Source organism: Pristiophorus japonicus, chromosome 1 (assembly GCF_044704955.1).
Source record: "Pristiophorus japonicus isolate sPriJap1 chromosome 1, sPriJap1.hap1, whole genome shotgun sequence".
Taxonomy (NCBI): Eukaryota; Metazoa; Chordata; class Chondrichthyes; family Pristiophoridae; genus Pristiophorus; species Pristiophorus japonicus.
The window spans coordinates 217,661,136-217,683,337 of NC_091977.1; the positions used below are offsets into that span (position 1 = coordinate 217,661,136).

Sequence of the window (22,202 nt, forward strand, 5' to 3'; positions counted from 1 at the left end):
GCCATGATATTGAATGGTGGAGCAGGCTCGAGGGGCTGACCTAATTCTTGGATTCTTATCACCCTTCCTTCATTGTTGCTGGGGCAGAATACTGGAATTCTCTACTGAACATCATTGTGGGATCACCATCACAAGGACATAAAAACATAAATAGGAACAGGAGTCGGCCATACAGACCCTCGAGCCTGCTCCGCCCATTCAATAAGATCATGATAGCAGGAGAAGGCCCACCTGCATCTTGTTAAAACAACTAGGGATAGCATAAATGCACCCTTGTCAGTCGCCAGCGTCTGAGGAACAAATTTTGTTTAAAACTCCTCTGCTGGGTGAGGAGCCAATATGTCTGTCCCTTTCCAGTCTGCATGCTTTTTTGAGCTGCTCAGTTTGTCTCCATCCACGAAGCTTTCAAGGAAAATGAGATGGCCACGGCCTTCCCAACCTCTTGATGTGCAAGAGTTATTTGCACGCATTGAAATAGTGGATCAAACCATGCAAAATTGTACAGCTTCATTATTTGTGCTCTGTTTGAGGAATGGGAAATGGAGGCAGTTTCAATTTTAATCCATTGTAGGTGTTAAGCATTCACCAGTCAAGACTGAAACTCTTGTGGCTCGAACTTAAGATACAACTGCTGTCAGCCTGACATTTTGTACTTCCGACCATAAGTAAAAATTGCTTATGGGAAAGGGACTATGTGCTGCAGTAAGTGAAATGCTTGGTTTCTTTTCTGTTCCCCATCCTTTACAGGTTTCTTGCCCGATCCAGCCAATCCACTTGCACCTGTTCTTGGAGGCGAGCTTTTGGGAAGGTGTTTGGCATCCACTTATCTTGATGTGGCTGAGACCAGAAATTCAGTTGCTAGAGAAGGGATCAAACTTTCTACCACTTTGTGCTATAGAAGCCACCCTTGAGGCCTGTTTGCTTGTCAATTTGTGCAAAACTGTTTTGTGCCATGAATGTAAACTACTGAAACACATTGTGGGTAGAATATTATATTGCACATTGCACCACCCAGTTTCCTATTGCCCCTCAATTCTGACATGCAGTAAAAGACCACTCCAAGCAGTTCATGACCACAGGATGCATTTGAATGAAGTCCCTGTAGCTCATTTGACCTTCACTGGAAACCAATCCTAGTATTTTCCCATTACAGCATCTGGTTTAAAAGTCAATTGCAATAACCCCAGTTGCCCTTCTATGTAACCAGTTCCACCAATTCATCACCAGCTATTTAGAAATAAATGCGTCCTGTGCTAAAGTTGCCTTTCATGGCCTGTGCCCTCATGTTTTGCTCAGTTTTGGTGTGTAAGGACTTGTTTTGGAAAAGTGGCAAACATGAGAAGGATGTGGATTTGTGAACACAGCCATCAAGTAAGATTACAGATGATGTGGTTCCAGAAGTATCTGTGTTCTCATTGTTGGGTAAAAAGGACATTTTAGATGTCTAGTATTATACTTCAGATGTTGTTGAACTAGTGAAGAGGTGCTGAAGCTCTCTCCCTTCATGGAACACATGCCTTGGGCCTACATATAAAGTTTAAGTCCAAATTCCTGTTAGTTTGTATATATTTCAGATAGCTGATGAAATTTATTCAGCAATGAGGCAACAGTGCAGAACACGGGTAAAACAGAACAAATCAGAAATATGAGCAAGTCGAACGGAGTTGCCTGGGCCCAGAGGTTGCATGTGGAGAACAGTTTGTATACCCCTGATTTTAGTGGGATATGAGGGTGTATTATCCTCTTGTCCTTGCTGACCTCCATAGACACCTGGTCCCCCCATGCCTCAATTTTAAAATTTGTATCCTTGTGTTTAAAACCCTGCTCTTCCATATCTCTCGTCTTCCTCTCCCACCAAGAACTTTTTTCCTCCAACGCTGATCTCTTGCACATTATCTCCATCCCTCTACCTTCCTCTCCTCTGTTCAGGGCCTCTTTAAAACACACTTTGACCAAGCTTTTGATCACTTCTCAATATCATTCTTTAGCTCAGCATCCATTTTTATTTGATTATGCTTCTATGAAGTGCCTTGGGATACTTTTCTACATTAAAGATGCTATCTAAATGCAAATTGTATTTCTCAAATAGGGTATAAGTAGTCACACCCTGTTGGCTTAACTAATCATTTGTAATAAGCTTCCTTTTTAACAATTGAGTATTTATTTTGGATTTGTCTCTAGATTATTGGTTAAAGAAAATGCAATCTTGGAGAAACCGTCTGCTGAAAAGAAGGATCACCTGGAAAAGTAAGAGTCATTAGTGGTATTTTGGTTATAAGCCCATTAGTGGATCTATAGAAGATCATGCTGATTTCCCACGATAATCGATCCAAACTCTATCTCTGCATACTGAGAAAAGAACATTAATATTTCATCTGGACATGTCTTGTTTTGTGATCTTTTATCAATCTTAAAATAAAAATGTCTCCATTCCTATTTCCCTAAATTGCCTGAAATCCAAACTGAACTATGGGAGGTTGTCAGTTATGTACTATTTAAGGAAAATGGTTAGAATAGGGTATATATTGGGAAACAGTTGAGATCAAGGGGAGGATACAGAAGAAAGTTGAAGTCTTGAATAAGGTTAACTTTTTGCAAAAATAAAGCTACTTCTAGCATTTGAGTAGCTTTAGTATGACTCTTTATTTCAGTGCCAGCATAGAACTGAAACAGTAACATGGTTGACTCAGGGAATTCTCTGAACTTGCAGGCAGTTTAAGGGATTACCTTTTTGTAAAGTGTACTGCTAGATGGGTTGCATGTTTAATTAAAATTAATATCATAGATCAATTAATTATCAGTCTGGAGGTGGTTGTGATGTTTAGCTGCTAATTTGACCTGTTTAAGGCCATTACTCAGATTCTTGTGGGGAAATGATCATAATGGGTCAGTTACAAGTTAATAGCTGTTGGGTGTTGGGAAACTTTACAGGTTGTCAGGTGCTTGTTCCTTATCAGTCTGCAGACTTCTCTTTCCAACAGAAATTAACCTGTAATTGTGCTTGTGATGTGCTCTGAAAAGCATCGGGCTAGATTTACAAAAGGTTCTTCGTCTGGGCAAAGTGCAAAAACAACTCTTTGGCACTAAATGAGTCGCACAACATTTTGCACCCAGGCAGAAATTTCAACAGTGGTTTTGCGGCGGTGCTAAAACTTAGTGCCTACCCGATGTTTTCACCGTTTCGATTGTCAATCGGCGTGTAACGCTGCGCTATCGCCCCGGGTGGAAAATTTTGCGATATTGCCTGATTTACCATCCGCTCGTGAACCCGCCAGCAAAAACCAGTTGAACCCTGGCGCTAACAGCGCCATCTTGAAAACTGAGCAGAAGTTCAGCGCATAAAAGGATTTGGAGAAGAAGGCTGCATTTTACACAGTAAAATGAACTATAAATTCACAAAACTTCAACAGATATTTAAGGACATTTATTTTTTAAAAAGGAGGCTATACTATGTCAGCCATTATTCATTGCTGCTGTATTTATACAACGTTGACCTGAAACAAGGCTTGTTAATGAGCATAATGAGGTTGCAGACATATGGGGAGGAGGCCTTACCCCCACGAGCTTACAGGCTCAAAGGCAGACCGACAGCCTACCAGCGGTAACAGGACTGCACTGCCCGTCGAGGTGAAGGTGACTGTGACACTTGCCTTCTATGCCTCCGGCTCTTTTCAACCATCACGGGATATGTGCTCCATCTCTCAGTGCACTACACATTGCTGCAGTCACCAGGTGACTTACTGTATGCACGCAGGATGAACGTCATAAACTGCCCAATGACCAAGGAGGCCCAGAATGCAAGTTTTGGATGAATTGCTGGCTTCCCCAAGCTTCAGGGTGTCATTGACTATGCGCATCGCCCTGTGCGCACCTTTTACTCAATCCAGAGATTACTGAAACTGAAACTGATTTCATTCCATGAACGTACAGATCGTCTGCGACCATACTCAGCGCATCATGGCAGTCAATGCCCAATATCCAGGGAGCATCCATGATGCTTTCATCTTGCGTGAGAACAGTGTCTCATGCCTGTTCGAGTGTCAATCACAACGTCACACCTTGATTCTGGGGGACAAAGGTTACAGCTTCACTACCTGGTTCATGACACTTTTTTTTTTCCCCCCCCCGGGAACCTTCAGACAGAACCCGAGCATTGCTATAATGAGACTCATAGCCACACGCAATATTGTCGAACAGACAATTGGAGTGCGGAAGCAGTGCTTCCGATGCCTCTACCACTCTGGAGGCTGCCTGCAATACTCCACTCAGCTGGTCTGCGTTCATTGGTTCATTGTGGTGTGCTGCATGCAACTTAGCCATGTGGGGACAGGATTTGCCGATGGGGCCTGCAGGACCACCTCAGGAAAGGGTGGGGAGGGAACGATGACTAGCCTGGCAATGAACCCATGCCACTACCACCACCATAGGAGGTCTCGTGCAGCTTTTGCCACTGCAAAAGCATTGCGTCAGCAGCTCATGATTCAATTCTTTGCTTGAAGAATGAACGGCACGTTTGACCGTTGCCTGGCCACTCTATCCCACCATGTTGACTATTCCTGCTCTTATTCTGCAAATGAGACTACACAGGAATGGTTAAGGTGAACAAAAGAATTTAATAAACATTGTAAACTTGTTAAACATAATTTTGAAACTTGAATAAAATTTGAACTTGAACAGAATTTGTAAACTTTTAAAAACATTTTATAAAATGATGACGACAAAACAACACCTGCACCGAATGTCTGTTACCTCGCTCTCTCGCTCTCCTCCTTTTTCCCCCATCCCTTGCATCACGACCCTACCCAAGTTGGCACAGAGTTCGTGCAGCATGACGGCCTGAGTCCTGCTGTATGTGGAGAGAGAGAGAGAACCACTCGCAGGTGATGGGGGTCTGGGTGTGACACTAGGAACTGCAGTCTCTCAGATGGAGACCAGTGATTGTTTAATAACCGGTGGGGAAAGGAGGGAGAACTGATTGTGCTTATAATACAGTAGTAACCTACAAACTAATTTGAAACTACTCAGTGTATAGACGCAGATAGCTGGCAGTGCATCTTTTCTTGACGACTTTTTTTTCCCCCCGTTGCTGCTCAAGACCCATGTAACTTCTAATGGTCTAAAGTCCCAAGTAACTCCATGTTGATTGGAGTAGATTATAAGCAATGCATGAAAATTGACCTGGGGTGGATTGAAAATTGAACAATTTCATTATAAAGCAGTCTGGCTGCATCCTAAATTTCTTGCTCTTATTTGAGCTATTGAAGAAAATTAAATTATGTTCTGTGCAAAGTTGTGCACTTGAGAGAATCCATTTAGCAGAATTCTTACAATTTGACTTCTTTTTCTAGAGGTGCCTGCGGCTTCACAGAAGAACATATTCTGAAACTGAATGAGGTTTGTGCAAAATCACTTTTTTTTTTATTGTTTTTTTTTTTGCTTTGATCAAATTGACAATTGACGACATCAAATATTTGATATCTTTTCACCTACAAAAGTCCGACCTTGATGGTACTTTTCGTTACTTGTAACTTTCTGTTCCTGGCTTAAATTGGCAGTCGGTCAAGCACTTCATGTTGCTAGGAAAAGCTAAGGGAATACAATTTACTGCTTTAATGTTTGAATGACTGTTAACACAAGTTGCGATCTAGTTGTTAGACGGTGATCTTTGGACTTTTTTTTTTTGAATTGTTGATAACTCAACTCGCAGCTAAAATTGAAGGAAAGTCTTAAGTTTTTTTTTATTGAGTGTATTGACCCCTTCTCTTCCCCTCCACCCCCACCACTTTTGTGGTGTTCCTCCTGCTGTTTTATTAAAGAATGTCTTTGCAGAAATTTCTGTTGGTTTAAAAATGTTACTATTAATTTTATTGTGTGAAGAGCCTGGAGTGTAGCCGTCCCCCTGCCAGGCTATGCCGTGATTTTTTTTGTAATGTGTCTTGGAGCGACATTATTGAAAACAGCAGGCATTGGATGCCAAACCCTGTTCTGAAAAGTGTTCTAGAAGTGCAAAAAACATTGCTACATGTTTGGAAATTTGCTTGTATTTCATATTCGCAATTCTTGAAATAAATTTCAAGGTCACATTTTTGCATTTATTTTGAATTGTTCAGTTACTCCAGGTTTTTTTTAAATTTAAAAAAAAAAACCTGTTTGATCCGTTCACTAATTTTAGTTGGGTGTCCATCAGATTCTTGTACTACTTTGAAGGCACTAATTGCTAATCAGACCAGCTAATATGACATCAGCCAAGAAGACTTTTGTAACCAACTTGTAATTTTGGAACTTGTAATTCAATAGTTCTGTCATCGTTTGGTCTCTTCAGATTGATCCAAGATTTTTAGGAAAACAAACTGTTCCTGTTATGGTTCTTAATGAGATTATTTTAAATTAGTTTAGAATGGTAGTAACTGACAAGAGAAACTACATTGGTGGCCACTCAATTGAGACATTGTGGAAGGGAAGATTTATTTTATTTTGGATAGCATTGATTAACGAATGTGTATGTTATGTGCTGTTGAGACTTTAATTAATTTTTGTACCACAAACCTCTTTCGTTCAGCTGCGTGAAATGTGGAATGTAGTAACGGATACATTGTCTAAGCTGGAAAAAGAAAAGGAAGTTATTGACTCTATTGTGGAGGGACGCGTGGACTTGTACACTCTTGATGGAACAGATGTCACATTAAAAGTCCCAAGACCATTAGTAGTTAGGATTGAGAATGAAGCAGATCAGGTGAGTAGACGTCATAGTATCTCAAACGGTATGCTTGTTGAAGTTTCCCATTGCATAAAGATTCCAGTTTCAGGCAGAATTTAAAAAAAAAAAACAAGTGAACCAGGAGTGATTCCAATTGTTTAAATGGAAAATTCATGACCTTGAATGTAAATAAGAGAATTTGAAAATATTTTTGAAAGCTTCCCTACTCCTCGGTTTCCTCTTTCTTCCCTCTTAAAGGGCCCAAGTTTCCCCAGGAGTTGCTCTGTTTTTTTTTGGAGTAACTTAAAAAAATTCAATTCTCCCCATTTAAGCTGCTCCAGTGTAAGTGAGTGAGTGAGTTAGTTTTTTAAAGTTCAGTTTTTTTTTCAAAAGGGGGCACTACCAGTCGCCTGCTCTCGTTTTGTCCATTTAAGCAAGTTTAGCCAGTTAAAACTTCCATCACACTGCCGCATCACATTAGTTTCTGCCTCACCATTGCACGTTGTTGCACTTGGTGTTAAAGCTTCGAGCTGGGCAAGGGGAGTCTAGAGGCGCTCCCTGCGGACGCGTGGGTCGGTCTTGAAGTCCTGAGCGATCTACCGCACCAGGTGCTGGAAGGGCAGCTTACAGATCAACAGCTCGGTGGATTTCTGGTAGCGGCGGATCTCTGAGCCATGGTGCCAGGTCTGTAGCGATGAGGCTTCTTCACTCCGCCTATGGCCAGAGCGCTCTTCCTGGCCGCTTTGGTCGCCAGCTGTTTGCAAGGAGCTTTCCCTCCGGTTGATTTGCATACTGTCTGCCTGGTCCTGGCCATCTTCTGAATGGAGCACAGCACAATCTGCAACCCCATTCTCCTCGCTGCATTTAAGCCCTGTTCCCTGACTGGGCTGCCCGCCGCGATCTTTCGGCCAGGGCTAGCGCGCATGTGCAGAGGTCCCGGCACTGTTTTCAGCGCCGGGACCTGGCTCCGCCCCCAAATCCAGCTGCCACGCCGTGCCACTATTGAGGAGCGGCTAAACTCGGCCTGAAGATTTTTGTCGCCCTTTTTCTTCCAGAAAAGCGGCGCACCTAGAGTGCGCCAGAAATCTGTACTGGCCAAATTTGGTCTCCGAGAAGTTAACTCTCTCTCCTGGTTAAACTAGAAGCCCTCCAATACTTCACAAGCGGGCATTGTTTGTAAATGCACCAAAACTCTGAGTATGAAGAACATCTGATGCAGTTCTTGCCTGACATCCACACAACACTCTGCAGCAGAGTTATCTATTGGGAGTGTGAACTCTGACTGTCACTGCCAATTGTAAGACCTCAACCTGGTTGAGATCCACTAAACACAGAGGATCAAACTTGGGACCTGAGTTGTAGGTTTCGAGTCGCAGTGGAGTCTTTACTCCAGGCTATATGTAAATTTGTACTGAAATTCTATTGCTTTTCTTAGCAAATGGAGAGCAATTACAATCTTAATGGGCCCAAGTTTCCACATGATTTGCGCCTGATTTTTAGGAGCAACTGGCGGAGAACGGACTATCTTAGAAATCGCAATTCTCCACATTTTTTTTTCTGCAGTTCTAGTCAGGTAGAACAGTTCTACTTTAGAACAGAATTTTTTCTTAAAAGGGGGCGTGTCCAGCCACTGACGCCTGATTTGAAAGTTTCCACAGTGAAAACATACTCCAAACTAAAGTAGAATGGAGCAAGTGAAGATTTTTGTAGAACTGAAAAAACCTGTTCTACACATTAAAAAATCAGGCGCAGGTTACAAATTAGGCGTCCAGAACGAGGTGGGGGGGGGGGGGGAAGGGAACTCATTAAATTCTACAATCAATCCTTATTTATACTTCTACAGATATTATACAAATAAATCCAACCTGAATAAACATTTATAAGAAAAGATTAAATAAACCATCTTCCTACCTGTGTGAAAGTGCTTCAGCCATTGTTCGCAGGAAACCGGCGTTTGTTGCCGCGCAGGGGAGGGAGGGGAAGGAGACAGCGGCTTGTTGCCGCGCAGGGGAGGGAGGGGAAGGAGACAGCGGCTTGTTGCCGTGCAGGGGAGGGAGGGGAAGGAGACAGTGGCTTGTTGCCGTGCAGGGGAGGGAGGGGAAGGAGACAGCGGCTTGTTGCCAGGGAGGGGAAGGAGACAGCAGCTTGTTGCCGCGGAGGGGAAGGAGACAGCGGCTTGTTGCCGCGGAGGGGAAGGAGACAGTGAGAAGGGAAGCCTCAGTGCTGATGTGCTGATGGCAATGTGGTTTTATTAATGAATGTTCAAAATTTAAACAGCTACAAAGAACTACAAAAATCGCCGAGTGCCAATGTCTTTTTTCACACTGAGCATGCGCGAACGCTCAGCGTTGCCAGCAGGAAAAAACTAATTTAAATAGTACCCACCCCCTCCCAGTTACAAAATCGGCGCGAATGTAGGCTCCGCCCCCCTGGGCGCCGCGCCAAACAGACAAGGCACTGCAGAGCGCTCGAATAGCGCGTTTTTTTTTCTGGCGCCGTTTTAGGCGCGAAAAACGGGCGCCCAGCTCGAAGGGACGCCCGTTTTTTAACAAAACACAGGTACAAAAATGGCTCCAATCAGAGATGAGATTTCAAACTGAAATGGAGAGCATCAAAAGTCTGCTTGTAAAGCAGCAAATATCTGCCAAGTCAGCCAGGTCCAGCCTATTTGTGCTTTTGTAGATCTTCAAGCGGAGTGGGGGCAGAAACGGACTTCTGTCTATCCTATAATTCTATCGCTTGAGCAAATATAAAACACACAGGATCATGGCAAAAGATTTGGATACGACACCGAGTTACTTTGCCACTTTTACAACAAGGACCCAAGTCCCTTGGGACTGGAGTGCAATTAGCTCAGGAAGTGGAGTAACTCAGTTAGGACGGGTGAAAACCAAGCCCTGGTTTGACACTGATTGATTTAAACCTGAATAGATCCATAGGGCCCAAGTTTCCACACAATAAAAAACGGGCGCACCTCCGAGCTGGGCGCCCGTTTTTTGAGCCTAAAACGGTGCCGTAAAAAAAAACGCGCGATTCTGCAGCGCCCTGCAGCTCCTTGTCTGTTTGGCGTGGCGCCCAGGGGGGGCGGAGCCTACACGCATGCTGATTTTGTAAGTGGGAGGGGGCGGGTACTATTTAAATTTTTTTCCTACCGGCAACGCTGCGCGTGCACGTTGGAGCGTTCGCGCACGCGCAGTGTGAAGGAAACATTGGCACTCGGCCATTTTTGTAGTTCTTTGTCGTTCTTTGTAGCTGTTTAGTTTTTGAACATTTTTTAATGAAAGCACATTGCCATCAGCACTGAGAAGGCTGCAGGAAGCCTCAAAGTTGAGGCAGCCGTTTCCTTACGACCTCCCCCTTTTGCTGTCGGGAAATGGCTCCTCAATTTCTGAGGCTTCCTGCAGCCTTCTGTCTCCTTCCCTCCCTCCCGCCGGCTGTCTGGAACGGCTTCCTCCCCCCTCCGCCCCCGCGTTCGGGAACCGCTGCCTCATTTTGTGAGGCTTGCTGCAGCATTCTCCCTGGCTGAAGCACTTTCACACAGGTAGGAAGATAGTTTATTTAATCTTTTCTTTGCTTATAAATGTTTATTCAGGTTGGATTTATTTGTATAAGTATAAATAAGGATTTATTGTAGAATTTAATGACTTCCCTTCCCCCCACCTCGTTCTGGACGCCTAATTTGTAACCTGCGCCTGATTTTTTTAATGTGTAGAACAGGTTTTTTCAGTTCTACAAAAATCTTCACTTGCTCCATTCTAAGTTAGTTTGGAGTATGTTTTCACTGTGGAAACTTTCAAATCAGGCGTCAGTGGCCGGACACTCCCCCTTTTGAAGAAAAAATTCTGTTCCAAAGTGGAACTGTTCTACCTGACTAGAACTGCAGAAAAAAAAATGTGGACAATTGCGATTTCTAAGATAGTCCGTTCTCCACCAGTTGCTCCTAAAAAATCAGGCGCAAATCATGTGGAAACTTGGGCTCCTAGTATGGACAGAACATACAACAGACCCAGAGATATGGAGGAGGTTGCTGACTGACTCTTCTGCTCTCCCTCCCAACTCTCATTCAGTATATTTTCTAATTGTGTAAATGACATTGGTTTCAAGCTTTTTAAAGTCTTGCCTGCATTTCTATCATGGGGCACCATTTATAAATATCCTTTGGCTGTTAGTGCAGATTTTATTACTGTTCCTAGACTATTATCCACTGTCACTGAGTTGTGAAAAATAAAATAAAAACGAAGGCTTCTTCAGCTACAATGAAAATTAAGTCTTCCAAAATTGTAAGTGACAGAGCAGCCTGTGCTAATTCAGCACAAAATAGAAGCTGCATATGCCGGCATGGTGACGATTGTTGTTTTGAGAGGCAGAAAAATTATTTCCATTAGAAAGCTGGAACAGGCACATTAGGTCCCCTATACTTTGAACTCTACTATAGTGTGAGAAGATTGTCAAAGTTAGCCCAGAAAGGTGAATTAGGCAAAATATTCTATGGTTTAGGTATAAGGATAATGAGTTACAGTAACTGAGAAGGAAAAGTTTGAGGCTACTGAGAAAGTGGGAGCATGTGGAAGTAAAATATTTATTTAGCGATACTGGGCAGATAAAGTAAGCTAAGGACAATAATGAATATAGGAAAGTTGCAAGTAGGGAATTGGAAAGTCCAAGATAAAAGTATGAGGAGAAATAGCAAAAAGAGCAATAAAATGTAGCTGCAACAGTATTGTCAGGGTTTGGACAAGGCTGCTAAGAGATGGGCACAAGCTTGTAGTGCAGGAGGAAATGGCAAATACATCAAGTACTTTGCCAATATCCACCTGCATGAAAAATTAGACATTGTAAAACCACGAGGCTTGTGTCGAATGACAAGAACAACTTGCATTTATATAAGAGTCTTTACCGTAGTACAACATCCCAAGGTGCTTCACAAGCGTTGTCGGACAAAATTTGACGCCCAGCCATATAAGGGGATATTGGGGCAAATGACCAAAAACTTGCTCAGAGATGTGTTTTAAGGAGCATCTTAAAGGCGGACTGAGGTAATGAGGCGGAGAGGTTTACGGGTGGAATTCCAGAGCTTAGGGCCTCGACAGCTGAAGGCACTGTTTGTGGAGTGATTAAAATCGGGGATGCACAAGCGGCCAGAATTGGAGCAGTGCAGATACCATGGAGGGTTTAGGGCTGGAGAAGATTGGAGATGGGAAGGGGTGAGGCTGTGGAGGGATTTGAAAACGAGTGAGAATTTTGAGGTGTTGCTTAACCGGGAGCCAATGTAGGTCAGCGAGCACAGGGTGACAACATACAAGACATTAATAAACTTGTAGAATGGGTGAGTAATAAACTAATTTCAATATAGCTAAGTGTGAGGTGGTGGATTTTGGTAGGAAGAATGAGGCCACAGAATTGGATAATCAGAGTCTAAATGGGGTAGAGGAACAAAGCGATCTAGTGGTAGATATACCAGTCACTAAAAGAAGCAACTCTGGTTAATAAAGACATTTTAAAAAGTACAAACCAAGCACTGGGGCTCATTGCTAGAGGGTTAGAATTGAAAAGTAGAGAAGTTCGGGTGGTTTGCTATTCACTCCGGTCGAGATCCTTGGTTCCTTGTTTGCAGCAGCACATGTAACAACTCTGTTACCGTTTGCGTTTCGGTATTCGCCCAACCCGTAAGGCGTGCCCAGAAGACCACCGGGTAAAAGTCCTGACAGCATCGGTAAGTTGGAAAACCTGAAAACCAGGTAAGTTAAAGGTTTGGTTTTTTTTGTGCAGCAATTTGTTAGGTAAGGGTTTTGGTAATGTTTTTGAATTCCCAAGACCTCTCTCGCAGCGCTCCCTGCCCTGCACTAAAGTAGGCAAGAATTGCGTTTTTGCGCCCCGAATAATTGTGCAATGCCTCCCTTTGCGAGATAACAAGTGCCGAAAACTAGGCCTTAAATCGGTAACTCAGCGAACTTAATTTTCACGTATCACTTACATTTTCGTCGAGAAACCCGAAGATGCAGCCCATTATGTTAAGCTTGTATACAACCTTAGTTAGACCACACTTGGAGTACCATGCACAGTTCTGGTCTCCATATTATAAATAGCATTGTTGCATTTAAGAGGGAAAAAAGACTTCAATTTATATAGCACCTTTCAAGAGTACTAGGCATCCCAGAATGCTTTACAGCCGATTTTAAGTGTAGTCACTGTTGTAATGAAGCTGGATAAATACATGAGCGGGTTAGATAGAGGGGTGTGGGCAGGTGTCTGTGGAGCATAAACACTGGCATTGACCAGTTGGGCCGAATGGCCTGTTTCTGTGTCATAGACTATGTATCCAAAGAGAAATGGTACTGAAAATGTAAAGCAAACTTAAAATTGACATGTCACTGACCTAGTAAACATGGATTTAGAAGAGCAATATCCTACTTGACTAATCTCCTCCAACTTCTTTAAGGAAGTGATACCTCGGGTGGACTGTGGAAAACCCTGCTATGTGGTGTACCTGGACCTCCAAAAGGCATTTGATAAAAGTTCTGCATTAAAGGCTTATTGGTTAAGCTCAAAGCCGTGGGGAATCTTGAACAGATAAGAAAATGGCTAGACAATGGAAAACAACTGGTACTTGTTAAAGGAGTTATGATCTGGAGGGTGAGCACTGAGTTAAGTGGTTCCGTGCTCAATGTTGGGATCGCTACTGGTTCTAATTTGCATCAATGACTTGGATTCAGAAACTCACTTCAAATAGAAATGGAAAACATGAAGATTTTATTACAATGTATAGGCAAAAATATATTTGGATCATCAAACTTGACCTGTTTAGTGAAAGGGTGGGTGAAATTTCAATTGTGACTTAAAATACTTCAAACACCATATAGTGCTCTTAATTGGAATCATTTCCTAACATATAATGCTTATTTACAGATTGGTGACCTGTACAAAGCTGGTAAACTGAATCTTGCAGCAATAATCCAGCTATGCAATTGGTCTCTCAGACTTCATACTGACTACCAAGTGGGCCCAGCAGAACTGGAACATCATTCTTCCCTGGAAAGACTGGCAGAGTTCCTGAAAAATGAATTAATTGAAATGAAAGAAAAAAGGTAAATGCTGGGTTAACCAATTGGTGGTGGGTTGTTTTCTCAATCCAGTTGCTTTGTGAGGTGAAATTAATATTGTACCTTATTTGTTCTGGGGAAGTAGAGAAAATATAATTGAAAGTTCTATGATTTTTACTAATTATTGCATTCAAAAGTTAGGTTCAATGTGCAACAGATATGGCATTTAAACAAATAATGGTTTTGTGTTCAATATAAATCGATGGCATCTGTCCATCACATGTCAAAACTGGAAGATGGAACAAGCCTTGAATAGAACTGAGCAGACAATTTAAGGGTGATTGGGATTATGGGGGAGTGTTCAAACAGTTTTATTGTAAAACTGAAGAAATGTGCAGGTTGTATAAAGGCATAGAGAGATTCAAGAACAAAAGAGCAGGAAAATGGCCAATGATCAAAACAAATTACAGGAAACCTGCAATGAAAGACACTGTTGGGAAAACACAAATAGAGAGCCTGGGTTGAAAGCGGCTAAAATCAGTGTTCAGACCAGAATGCGCAGAAGAAAGTTTTGTCTGAAGCCAATGTGGTGCACGTGCACTTTTTTATTTTGTTGGCAATTATTTTGAATGGCACATGAACGCATTATCTTTTAGCTTTACAGATGCTGAGTAATCTTGTGTCTTTGCAGCATTTCTGTGCTTAATTGGTTTCGAGCATTTGGAATACTTTACACACACTCGTTGCTTGGGATTGTGATGCTCTCCACCAGCTCCCAAATGCAGCAGTTACGACACACCTGCCCTGCCATCTCTAAACTTGTTTAATTTATTAATTTAATAGTTAAATCTTTCATTCAATTGGTATTTTAGTTTTGCTTAATTATTTTATGTATCAAGTTATTAATTTAGTAAGTACCAGCTAATTACTGATTCTCGGCTCTTAATTTAACCCCTTCCCAAACTTGGAAAGCAAGAAAAGCTGTAATACTCACCAACCAATCACCTAGCTGCTCTCCTGCGATGTCAGCATGATTTTTCCTTTTGTTGCTTTGAATCGGAGCCTCCCTGCTCTTTAATGCTCCGCCACTGCTCCACACCTGCTCTTTAAGCGTCCTGGAATTCCCACATAAGAACATAAGAATTAGGAACAGGAGTAGGCCATCTAGCCCCTCGAGCCTGCTCCGCCACTCAACAAGATCATGGCTGATCTGGCTGTGGACTCGGCTCCACTTACCCGCCCGCTCCCCATAACCCTTAATTCCCTTATTGGTTAAAAATTTATCTATCTGTGACTTGAATACATTCAATGAGCTAGCCTCAACTGCTTCCTTGGGCAGAGAATTCCACAGATTCACAACCCTCTGGGAGAAGAAATTCCTTCTCAACTTGGTTTTAAATTGGCTCCCCCGTATTTTGAGGCTGTGGCCCTAGTTCTAGTCTCCCCGACCAGTGGAAACAACCTCTCTGCCTCTATCTTGTCTATCCCTTTCATTATTTTAAATGTTTCTATAAGATCGCCCCTCATCCTTTTGAACTCCGAGTAAAGACCCAGTCTACTCAATCTATCATCATAAGTTAACCCCCTCATCTCCGGAATCAGCCTCGTGAATCGTCTCTGTACCCCCTCCAAAGCTAGTATATCCTTCCTTAAGTAAGGTGACCAAAACTGCATGCAGTACTCCAGGTGCGGCCTCACCAATACCCTATACAGTTGCAGAAGGACCTCCCTGCTTTTGTATTCCATCCCTCTCGCAATGAAGGCCAACATTCCATTCGCCTTCCTGATTACCTGCTGCACCTGCAAACTAACTTTTTTTAGGATTCATGCACAAGGACCCCCAGGTCCCTTTGCACCGCAGCATGTTGTAATTTCTCCCCATTCAAATAATATTCCCTTTTACTGTTTTTTTTTCCAAGGTGGATGACCTTACACTTTCCGACATTGTATTCCATCTGCCAAACCTTAGCCCATTCGCTTAACCTATCTAAATCTCTCTGTGTCCTCGACACAACCTGCTTTCCCACTAATCTTTGTGTCATCTGCAAATTTTGTTACACTACACTCTGTCCCTTCTTCCAGGTCATCGATGTATATTGTAAACAGTTGTGGTCCCAGCACCGATCCCTGTGGCACACCACTAACCACCGATTTCCAACCCAAAAAGGACCCATTTATCCCGACTCTGCTTTCTGTTAGCCAGCCAATTTTCTATCCATGCGAATGCATTTTCACTGACCCCGCGTACCTTTATCTTCTGCAGTAACCTTTTGTGTGGCACCTTATCGAATGCCTTTTGAAAATCTAAATACACCACATCCATCGGTACAGCTCTATCCACCATGCTCGTTATATCCTCAAAGAATTCCAGTAAATTAGTTAAACATGATTTCCCCTTCATGAATCTATGTTGCGTCTGCTTGATTGCACTATTCCTATCTAGATGTCCCGCTATTTCTTCCTTAATGATAGTTTCAAGCATTTTCCCCACTACAGATGTTAAACTAACCGGCCTATAGTTACCTGCCTTTTGTCTGCCCCCTTTTTTAAACAGAGGCGTTACATTAGCTGCTTTCCAATCCGCTGGTACCCCCCCCCAGAGTCCAGAGAATTTTGATAGATTATAACGAATGCATCTGCTATAACTTCCGTCATCTCTTAATACCCTGGGATGCATTTCGTCAGGACCAGGGGACTTGTCTATCTTGAGTCCCATTAGCCTGTCCAGCACTAGCCCCCCTAGTGATTGTCTCCAGGTCCTCCCTTCCCACATTCCTGTGACCAGCAATTTCTGGCATGGTTTCTGTGTCTTCCACTGTGAAGACCGAAGCAAAATAATTGTTTAAAGTCTCGGCCATTTCTACATTTCCCATTATTAAATCCCCCTTCTCATCTTCTAAGGGACCAACATTTACTTTAGTCACACTTTTTCCGTTTTATATATCTGTAAAAGCTTTTACTATACGTTTTTTTATGTTTTGCGCAAGTTTACCTTCGTAATCTATCTTTCCTTTCTTTATTGCTTTCTTAGTCATTCTTTGCTGTCGTTTAAAATTTTCCCAATCTTCTAGTTTCCCACTAACCTTGGCCACCTTATACGCATTGGTTTTTAATTTGATACTCATTCATTTCCCTGGTTATCCACGGCTGGTTATCCCTTCTCTTACCGCCCTTTTTCGCTGGAATATATTTTTGTTGAACACTGTGAAAGAGCTCCTTAAAAGTCCTCCACTGTTCCTCAATTGTGCCACCGTTTAGTCTGTGTTTCCAGTCTTCTTTAGCCAACTCTGCCCTCATCCCATTGTAGTCCCCTTTGTTTAAGCATAGTACGCTCGTTTGAGACACTACTTCCTCACCCTCAATCTGTATTACAAATTCAACCATACTGTGATCACTCATTCCGAGAGGATCTTTTACTAGGAGATCGTTTATTATTCCTGTCTCATTACACAGGACCAGATCTAAGATAGCTTGTATCCTTGTAGGTTCAGTAACATACTGTTCTAAGAAACAATCCCATATGCATTCTATGAATTCCTCCTCCAGGCTACCCCGTGCGATTTGAGTTGACCAATCGATATGTAGGTTAAAATCCCCCATGATTACTGCCGTTCCTTTTTCACATGCCTCCATTATTTCCTTGATTATTGCCTGCCCCACCATGAAGTTATTATTTGGGGTCCTATAAACTATGCCCACCAGTGACTTATTACCCTTACTATCTCTAATCGTCACCCACAATGATTCAACATTTTGTTCATTAGAGCCAATATCGTCTCTCACAACTGCCCTGATATCATCCTTTATTAACAGAGCTACCCCACCTCCTTTCCCTTCTTGTCTATCTTTCCGAATTGTCAGATAATCCCTGTATGTTTAATTCCCAGTCTTGGCCACCCTGCAACCACGTTTCTGTAATGGCCACCAAATCATACCCATTTGTAATGATTTGTGCTGTCAACTCATTTACTTTATTTTGAATGCTGCGTGTGTTTAGGTAGAGTGTTTTAATACTAGTTTTTAATCCATGATTTTTAGTTTTGACCCCTCCTGCAGCTCCTTTACATTCAGTGGCCCTATTTGTTTTTTGCCTTGGGTTTCTCTGCCCTCCACTTTTACTCCTCTCCTTTCTGTCTTTTGGGGTTGTAAATCTGTGGAATTCGCTGCCTCAGAGCTGTGGAAGCTGGGACATTGAATAAATTTAAGACACAGATAGACAGTTTCTTAACCGATAAGGGGTTATGGGAAGCAGGCAAGGAAGTGGACTCGAGTCCATGATCGTGTTAAATGGCGGAGCAGGCTCGAGGGGCTGTATTGCCGACTCCTATTTCTTAGTTCTTATAACTGCATATGTTAAATTCCAGTGCATATTTGTAGATTGGAGAAGTAGCCTGTGATAAATCTCAAACAACTTTGTAAATAAATTTTTCAAAATCTAAATACATATCTCTCGCTTCGCTGTCGCCTGTCCCTCTGACGCTCTCTCTCTCTCTCCCTGAATCGGGACTCCAGAACGGTGTGAGCCGAGCCCGGGCTCCAGTGCACAGCAAACCCCCGCCCCCTGTCCGTCCGCCCGTACTATCCCACCCGGGTTGGGCGGGGGGCAGGTCGGTTCGGCTCAAATCATTAACCAAAGCCGAGACTTGGTCTCGCTGGCGCAACCGAAGTGCCAGGCTGGATAACTCATTAACCAGAAGGCGGCTGGAGGCAGGCAGGGCTGATGGCTGAGGCCGGGTACAAGGATGTCGAACTGTTCATGGCTTCTCTGGGTTTAACAACTGACTTTTGCTCATGGTTTCTTTAGAAAATGAATGTAGTTGCTGCTTAATGTAAATACACTTATCTTTTTCTAAAACCACTTCCAATATTCTTAGTGGGAACATTGCTACTTGGTAAGTGGCTAGCATGGATCTTGCTTTGAGACTAATTTGTATATAATTGTTTTGTGTTGGTCACCAATTAATGCATTCTATGTTATTATTTCATGTAGCTGATTTCTGATCACAAATGATGTACTGAAATCACTTCCTAGTTTGTGATAATCTGCATGAAATTCTTAGTATGTTATTTCTCAGTCGTCATCAACTGAACTTTTGGTTGTATTGAGTCATATTCTTTTCACAGCCAGAAGATAACACATGAACTTATCCCTTCTGTGAAAACATCAATAGCCAAAATGGAAAGTGCATGGGATAAGAAATGGGAACAGTATTTGAGTAGAACTGGTTTTTCTCCAGTGAGGAAAAAGTATCCTGTAAGTAGTACTTCTTGTTGAACTTTGATATGGGGAAGCATTCCTTCTTCAATGTTGTCATAACTCTTGATTTCAATTTTTGAGCATAAGTAATTTCCTGTATTGTTTTATGATTGAACCCAAATCTTAAAATGTGTATCAGAATGCAGCGTAGAGTTAGTGTGAGGAAAGATTGGAGAAGTTCAAATTCAATAGTCTTGAAAGAAGTTGTACAAGAAGGGACATCACCTGCAGCATACAAGACATGGGCACTTAAAACACATAATAATGAGACCAGATGGGAGCCATTTAAATCTAATGTATATTAAGGAATACAAAATGCAGTTGGACATGTACTTGAAGAGGACTAACTTGCAGGGCTATGGGGAAATAGGTGTAGGACTAAATTGGACAACTTTTCCAAAGAACTGGCACAAACAAGACTGGCTGAATGCAGGCTAAGCAAATTAATGTATTGGAGGGACAAGTTTGATGGGCTTAGTGGTCTTTTCTGTTTCATGACTGTTCCAGATGTGATGGATTTGTTTTTCTTAAAATTGTCCAAGCTAGAATGCTTCCTTCTACCCCAAAATAACACACTTGTTTTCATGCCCTATTAAACTTGACATGTTGTATAAAATTTGAGTAATTTCGAAATGATATTTGGACAAGGCAAAGGCATGATTTGAATACAACTTTACTTGCCAACAAGTAATCTTGATTGTAATTTGCCTTTTATCTTCAAGGCAAAGCTGCCAATTAATTCTGATCATATTACCTTCAATTACTTCATAATTGTGTCCTCATGTAGTTGAAATTTACTGTGATTCAGATGCATTAAATCAATTTCCATTCCGCTTCACAAAAAAAAACTATTTTATGGTTGTTCAATTTAATGGGAATGTGTTGCATTTTTAGGTCCTTGATCTTCTACCGACCATGCCACCGTTGTCTTTTGAGCCAGCTTCAGAAGAAGCTTATAAAAGCAGTATATTTTATTCACACTCTGCAGCACTTCCAGGTAGGTTCAGAAAAGGTGCTAATTACACCACGTAGCAGTTCCTGTAATTTGCCTTTTATCCATCTAGAATTAAGATTTAATTTACATCTGAGCAGGAATTGTTTTTGTGATCATTTATACAAATATACAAAATATATTAATTTGCAAAAATGTTAAGATTTACTTAAGAACTTAATTTTGTTTGATTGACTCATACCACCTGAAAATTAAGTCAATCACTGACCTTTCTATTGCCAGCCAACATTTCAAGTTGCTTGTTCTTTTCCATTTGACTGTATACTTGAGATATAACCATTATCGTTGCATTTTTGAGGGGAAGAGAAATTCAGTAGAATGTACAGCACAGAAATAGACCAGTCGGCTAAACCGATCTATGCCATTGTTTATGCTCCACACGAGCCTCCTACCCTTCATCTCGCCCCATGAACATATCCTTATTAGTGACTATCAATTTATGGCCCCTAGTTCTGGTCTCGCCTGCAAGTTGAAATATCTTTACGTCTGCCTTATCAAACCCTTTCATAAAACTTCTATCAGATCACCCCTCCACCTTTTCTTTTCTAGAAGAGTGAGCCTCAGCCAGTTAAATCTTTCCTGGAGTATAACATCAGTTGTGTTATCATTCCCTCAAATCTTTTTTGCACCTTCCACAGTGCCTCTATCCTTTTCAGATTATGGAGACCAGAATTGTGTGCAGTATAGAACCTTGGTTTGACAAGTTTAGCATAACCTAATTGATATCCCTTCGTTTGTTTCCTGGTCCTGTTCACAAAGGCCAAACAAAACTCACTTTGGCAGTTCTATCATCTATTGCCCTATTCACCTTGAGCTCTTTCCTAATTCTTTACTACAACGTGCTCGTGTTACCTTTTCAACTAGAATATTTTTAATCTGCCTTTCCATCTTTCTGCTGTGTATCCCTTTTTTCTCCCTCTGCTGCAAAACCTGCATTGCATTGCTGCCTCCCTCTTAGCCGGAAGAGTGTGTTTCAACCAGCTTTCTCCATCTTTCAGTTCCCATCTTGACTTCTGACTAAGGTAAATGCAATTTAAAAAAAAAAAAAAATTAACAGCCTCACTTCCTAAATTCTATTTTTATTTGGATCTCATGTGTTTTTCTCATTCCCTGGCATGATGTTTAACAGCTTGAAGCATGATTAAGTTGATGCTTCATGCCGTTTCACCATAGTAGTTTATTTTGTATAAAGTAATTTAGCACTTCTAAAGCAAAGGGAGGTGGAGAAATTCAGGCCTGATCTACAGTGAACATTTTTGTCTGAAAACTATGATATACAAGTAACTACTGTAAAGAGCTGTTTATGTATTAATTTTTGCATGAAAAACCATACTTTCATTTGTAATATTGTGCAATTAATTCAAATATTTATGAAGTATAATGAAATTGTTTTGTAACTTGCTCGCTTGTATATGAATCCTTAAATTGACCAGTATATAATGAATTTCAAATAGGCTCCTACTAATTTTCCTTTGGGGGAAGAAAGACCACACGCACTTCTGTTGGAAATACAAGTTACAAGAAAGAAAGACTTGGATTTATATAGCGCCTTTCATGACCACTGGACATCTCAAAACACTTTATAGCTAATTAAGTACTTTTGGAGTGTAGTCACTTGTAATGTAGAAAGAGGTGGTGGTCAGCCATTGGTGATGTCACTGCTTAATCAGATCAAGTTTGTTGGATGTATCAGAAGTTTTTCAAATTATGTATGCAGGTTTGTCACTGGGGAGTACATTCATTGATGTGGCATTCCCTCAATAGCTGCAGTAATCAAATTGCAGTAGGCATTCCATTCTGGCCAAATAAATAACTTACCAGACTAAAAAGTGCTGGTTATCCCATTCTCCTGAGGTACAAATACTAAATATTTTCTCATCTAATGCTTGCAAATAAACTTGGTGCTTCTTTAGGACTGGATAGGAGTACCTGGTCGGCATCCCACACTGATCTCTGGTGCTTTACATTATGGTAAAAGAGTAATTGCTAAATCGATGGAAAATTTTACTTCATGGTTTACATAAAGTTCTAACTTTCAGATCATGGGGCAATGCTGGACTGCTTACTAAAGCTGCCTTTTGCTATGGACGTAGAAAAGATTAATAGTAGCCAAGCCTATTTTATGTTTAGATTTTGTATGCAAAAATGAGAGCAAAATGTATTTTTTAACATGTACATTTAACATTGCCATTTGGT

At 41.6% G+C, this 22,202-nt stretch overlaps 1 protein-coding gene across 3 annotated transcripts in view; it reads left to right on the forward strand.

The window, feature by feature from the left end:
* The window catches only part of haus6 (HAUS augmin-like complex, subunit 6), a 105,307-nt gene that overhangs the window by 63,660 nt on the left and 19,445 nt on the right, over nucleotides 1–22,202 (forward strand). For all 3 annotated transcript variants that reach the window (XM_070886448.1, XM_070886457.1, XM_070886466.1), the window contains 6 exons: nucleotides 2,182–2,247; nucleotides 5,349–5,394; nucleotides 6,560–6,733; nucleotides 13,604–13,782; nucleotides 18,862–18,991; nucleotides 19,889–19,991. In XM_070886448.1, coding sequence (XP_070742549.1) covers nucleotides 2,182–2,247; nucleotides 5,349–5,394; nucleotides 6,560–6,733; nucleotides 13,604–13,782; nucleotides 18,862–18,991; nucleotides 19,889–19,991 — 698 coding nt within the window. The remainder of the gene's footprint in view (nucleotides 1–2,181; nucleotides 2,248–5,348; nucleotides 5,395–6,559; nucleotides 6,734–13,603; nucleotides 13,783–18,861; nucleotides 18,992–19,888; nucleotides 19,992–22,202) is intronic.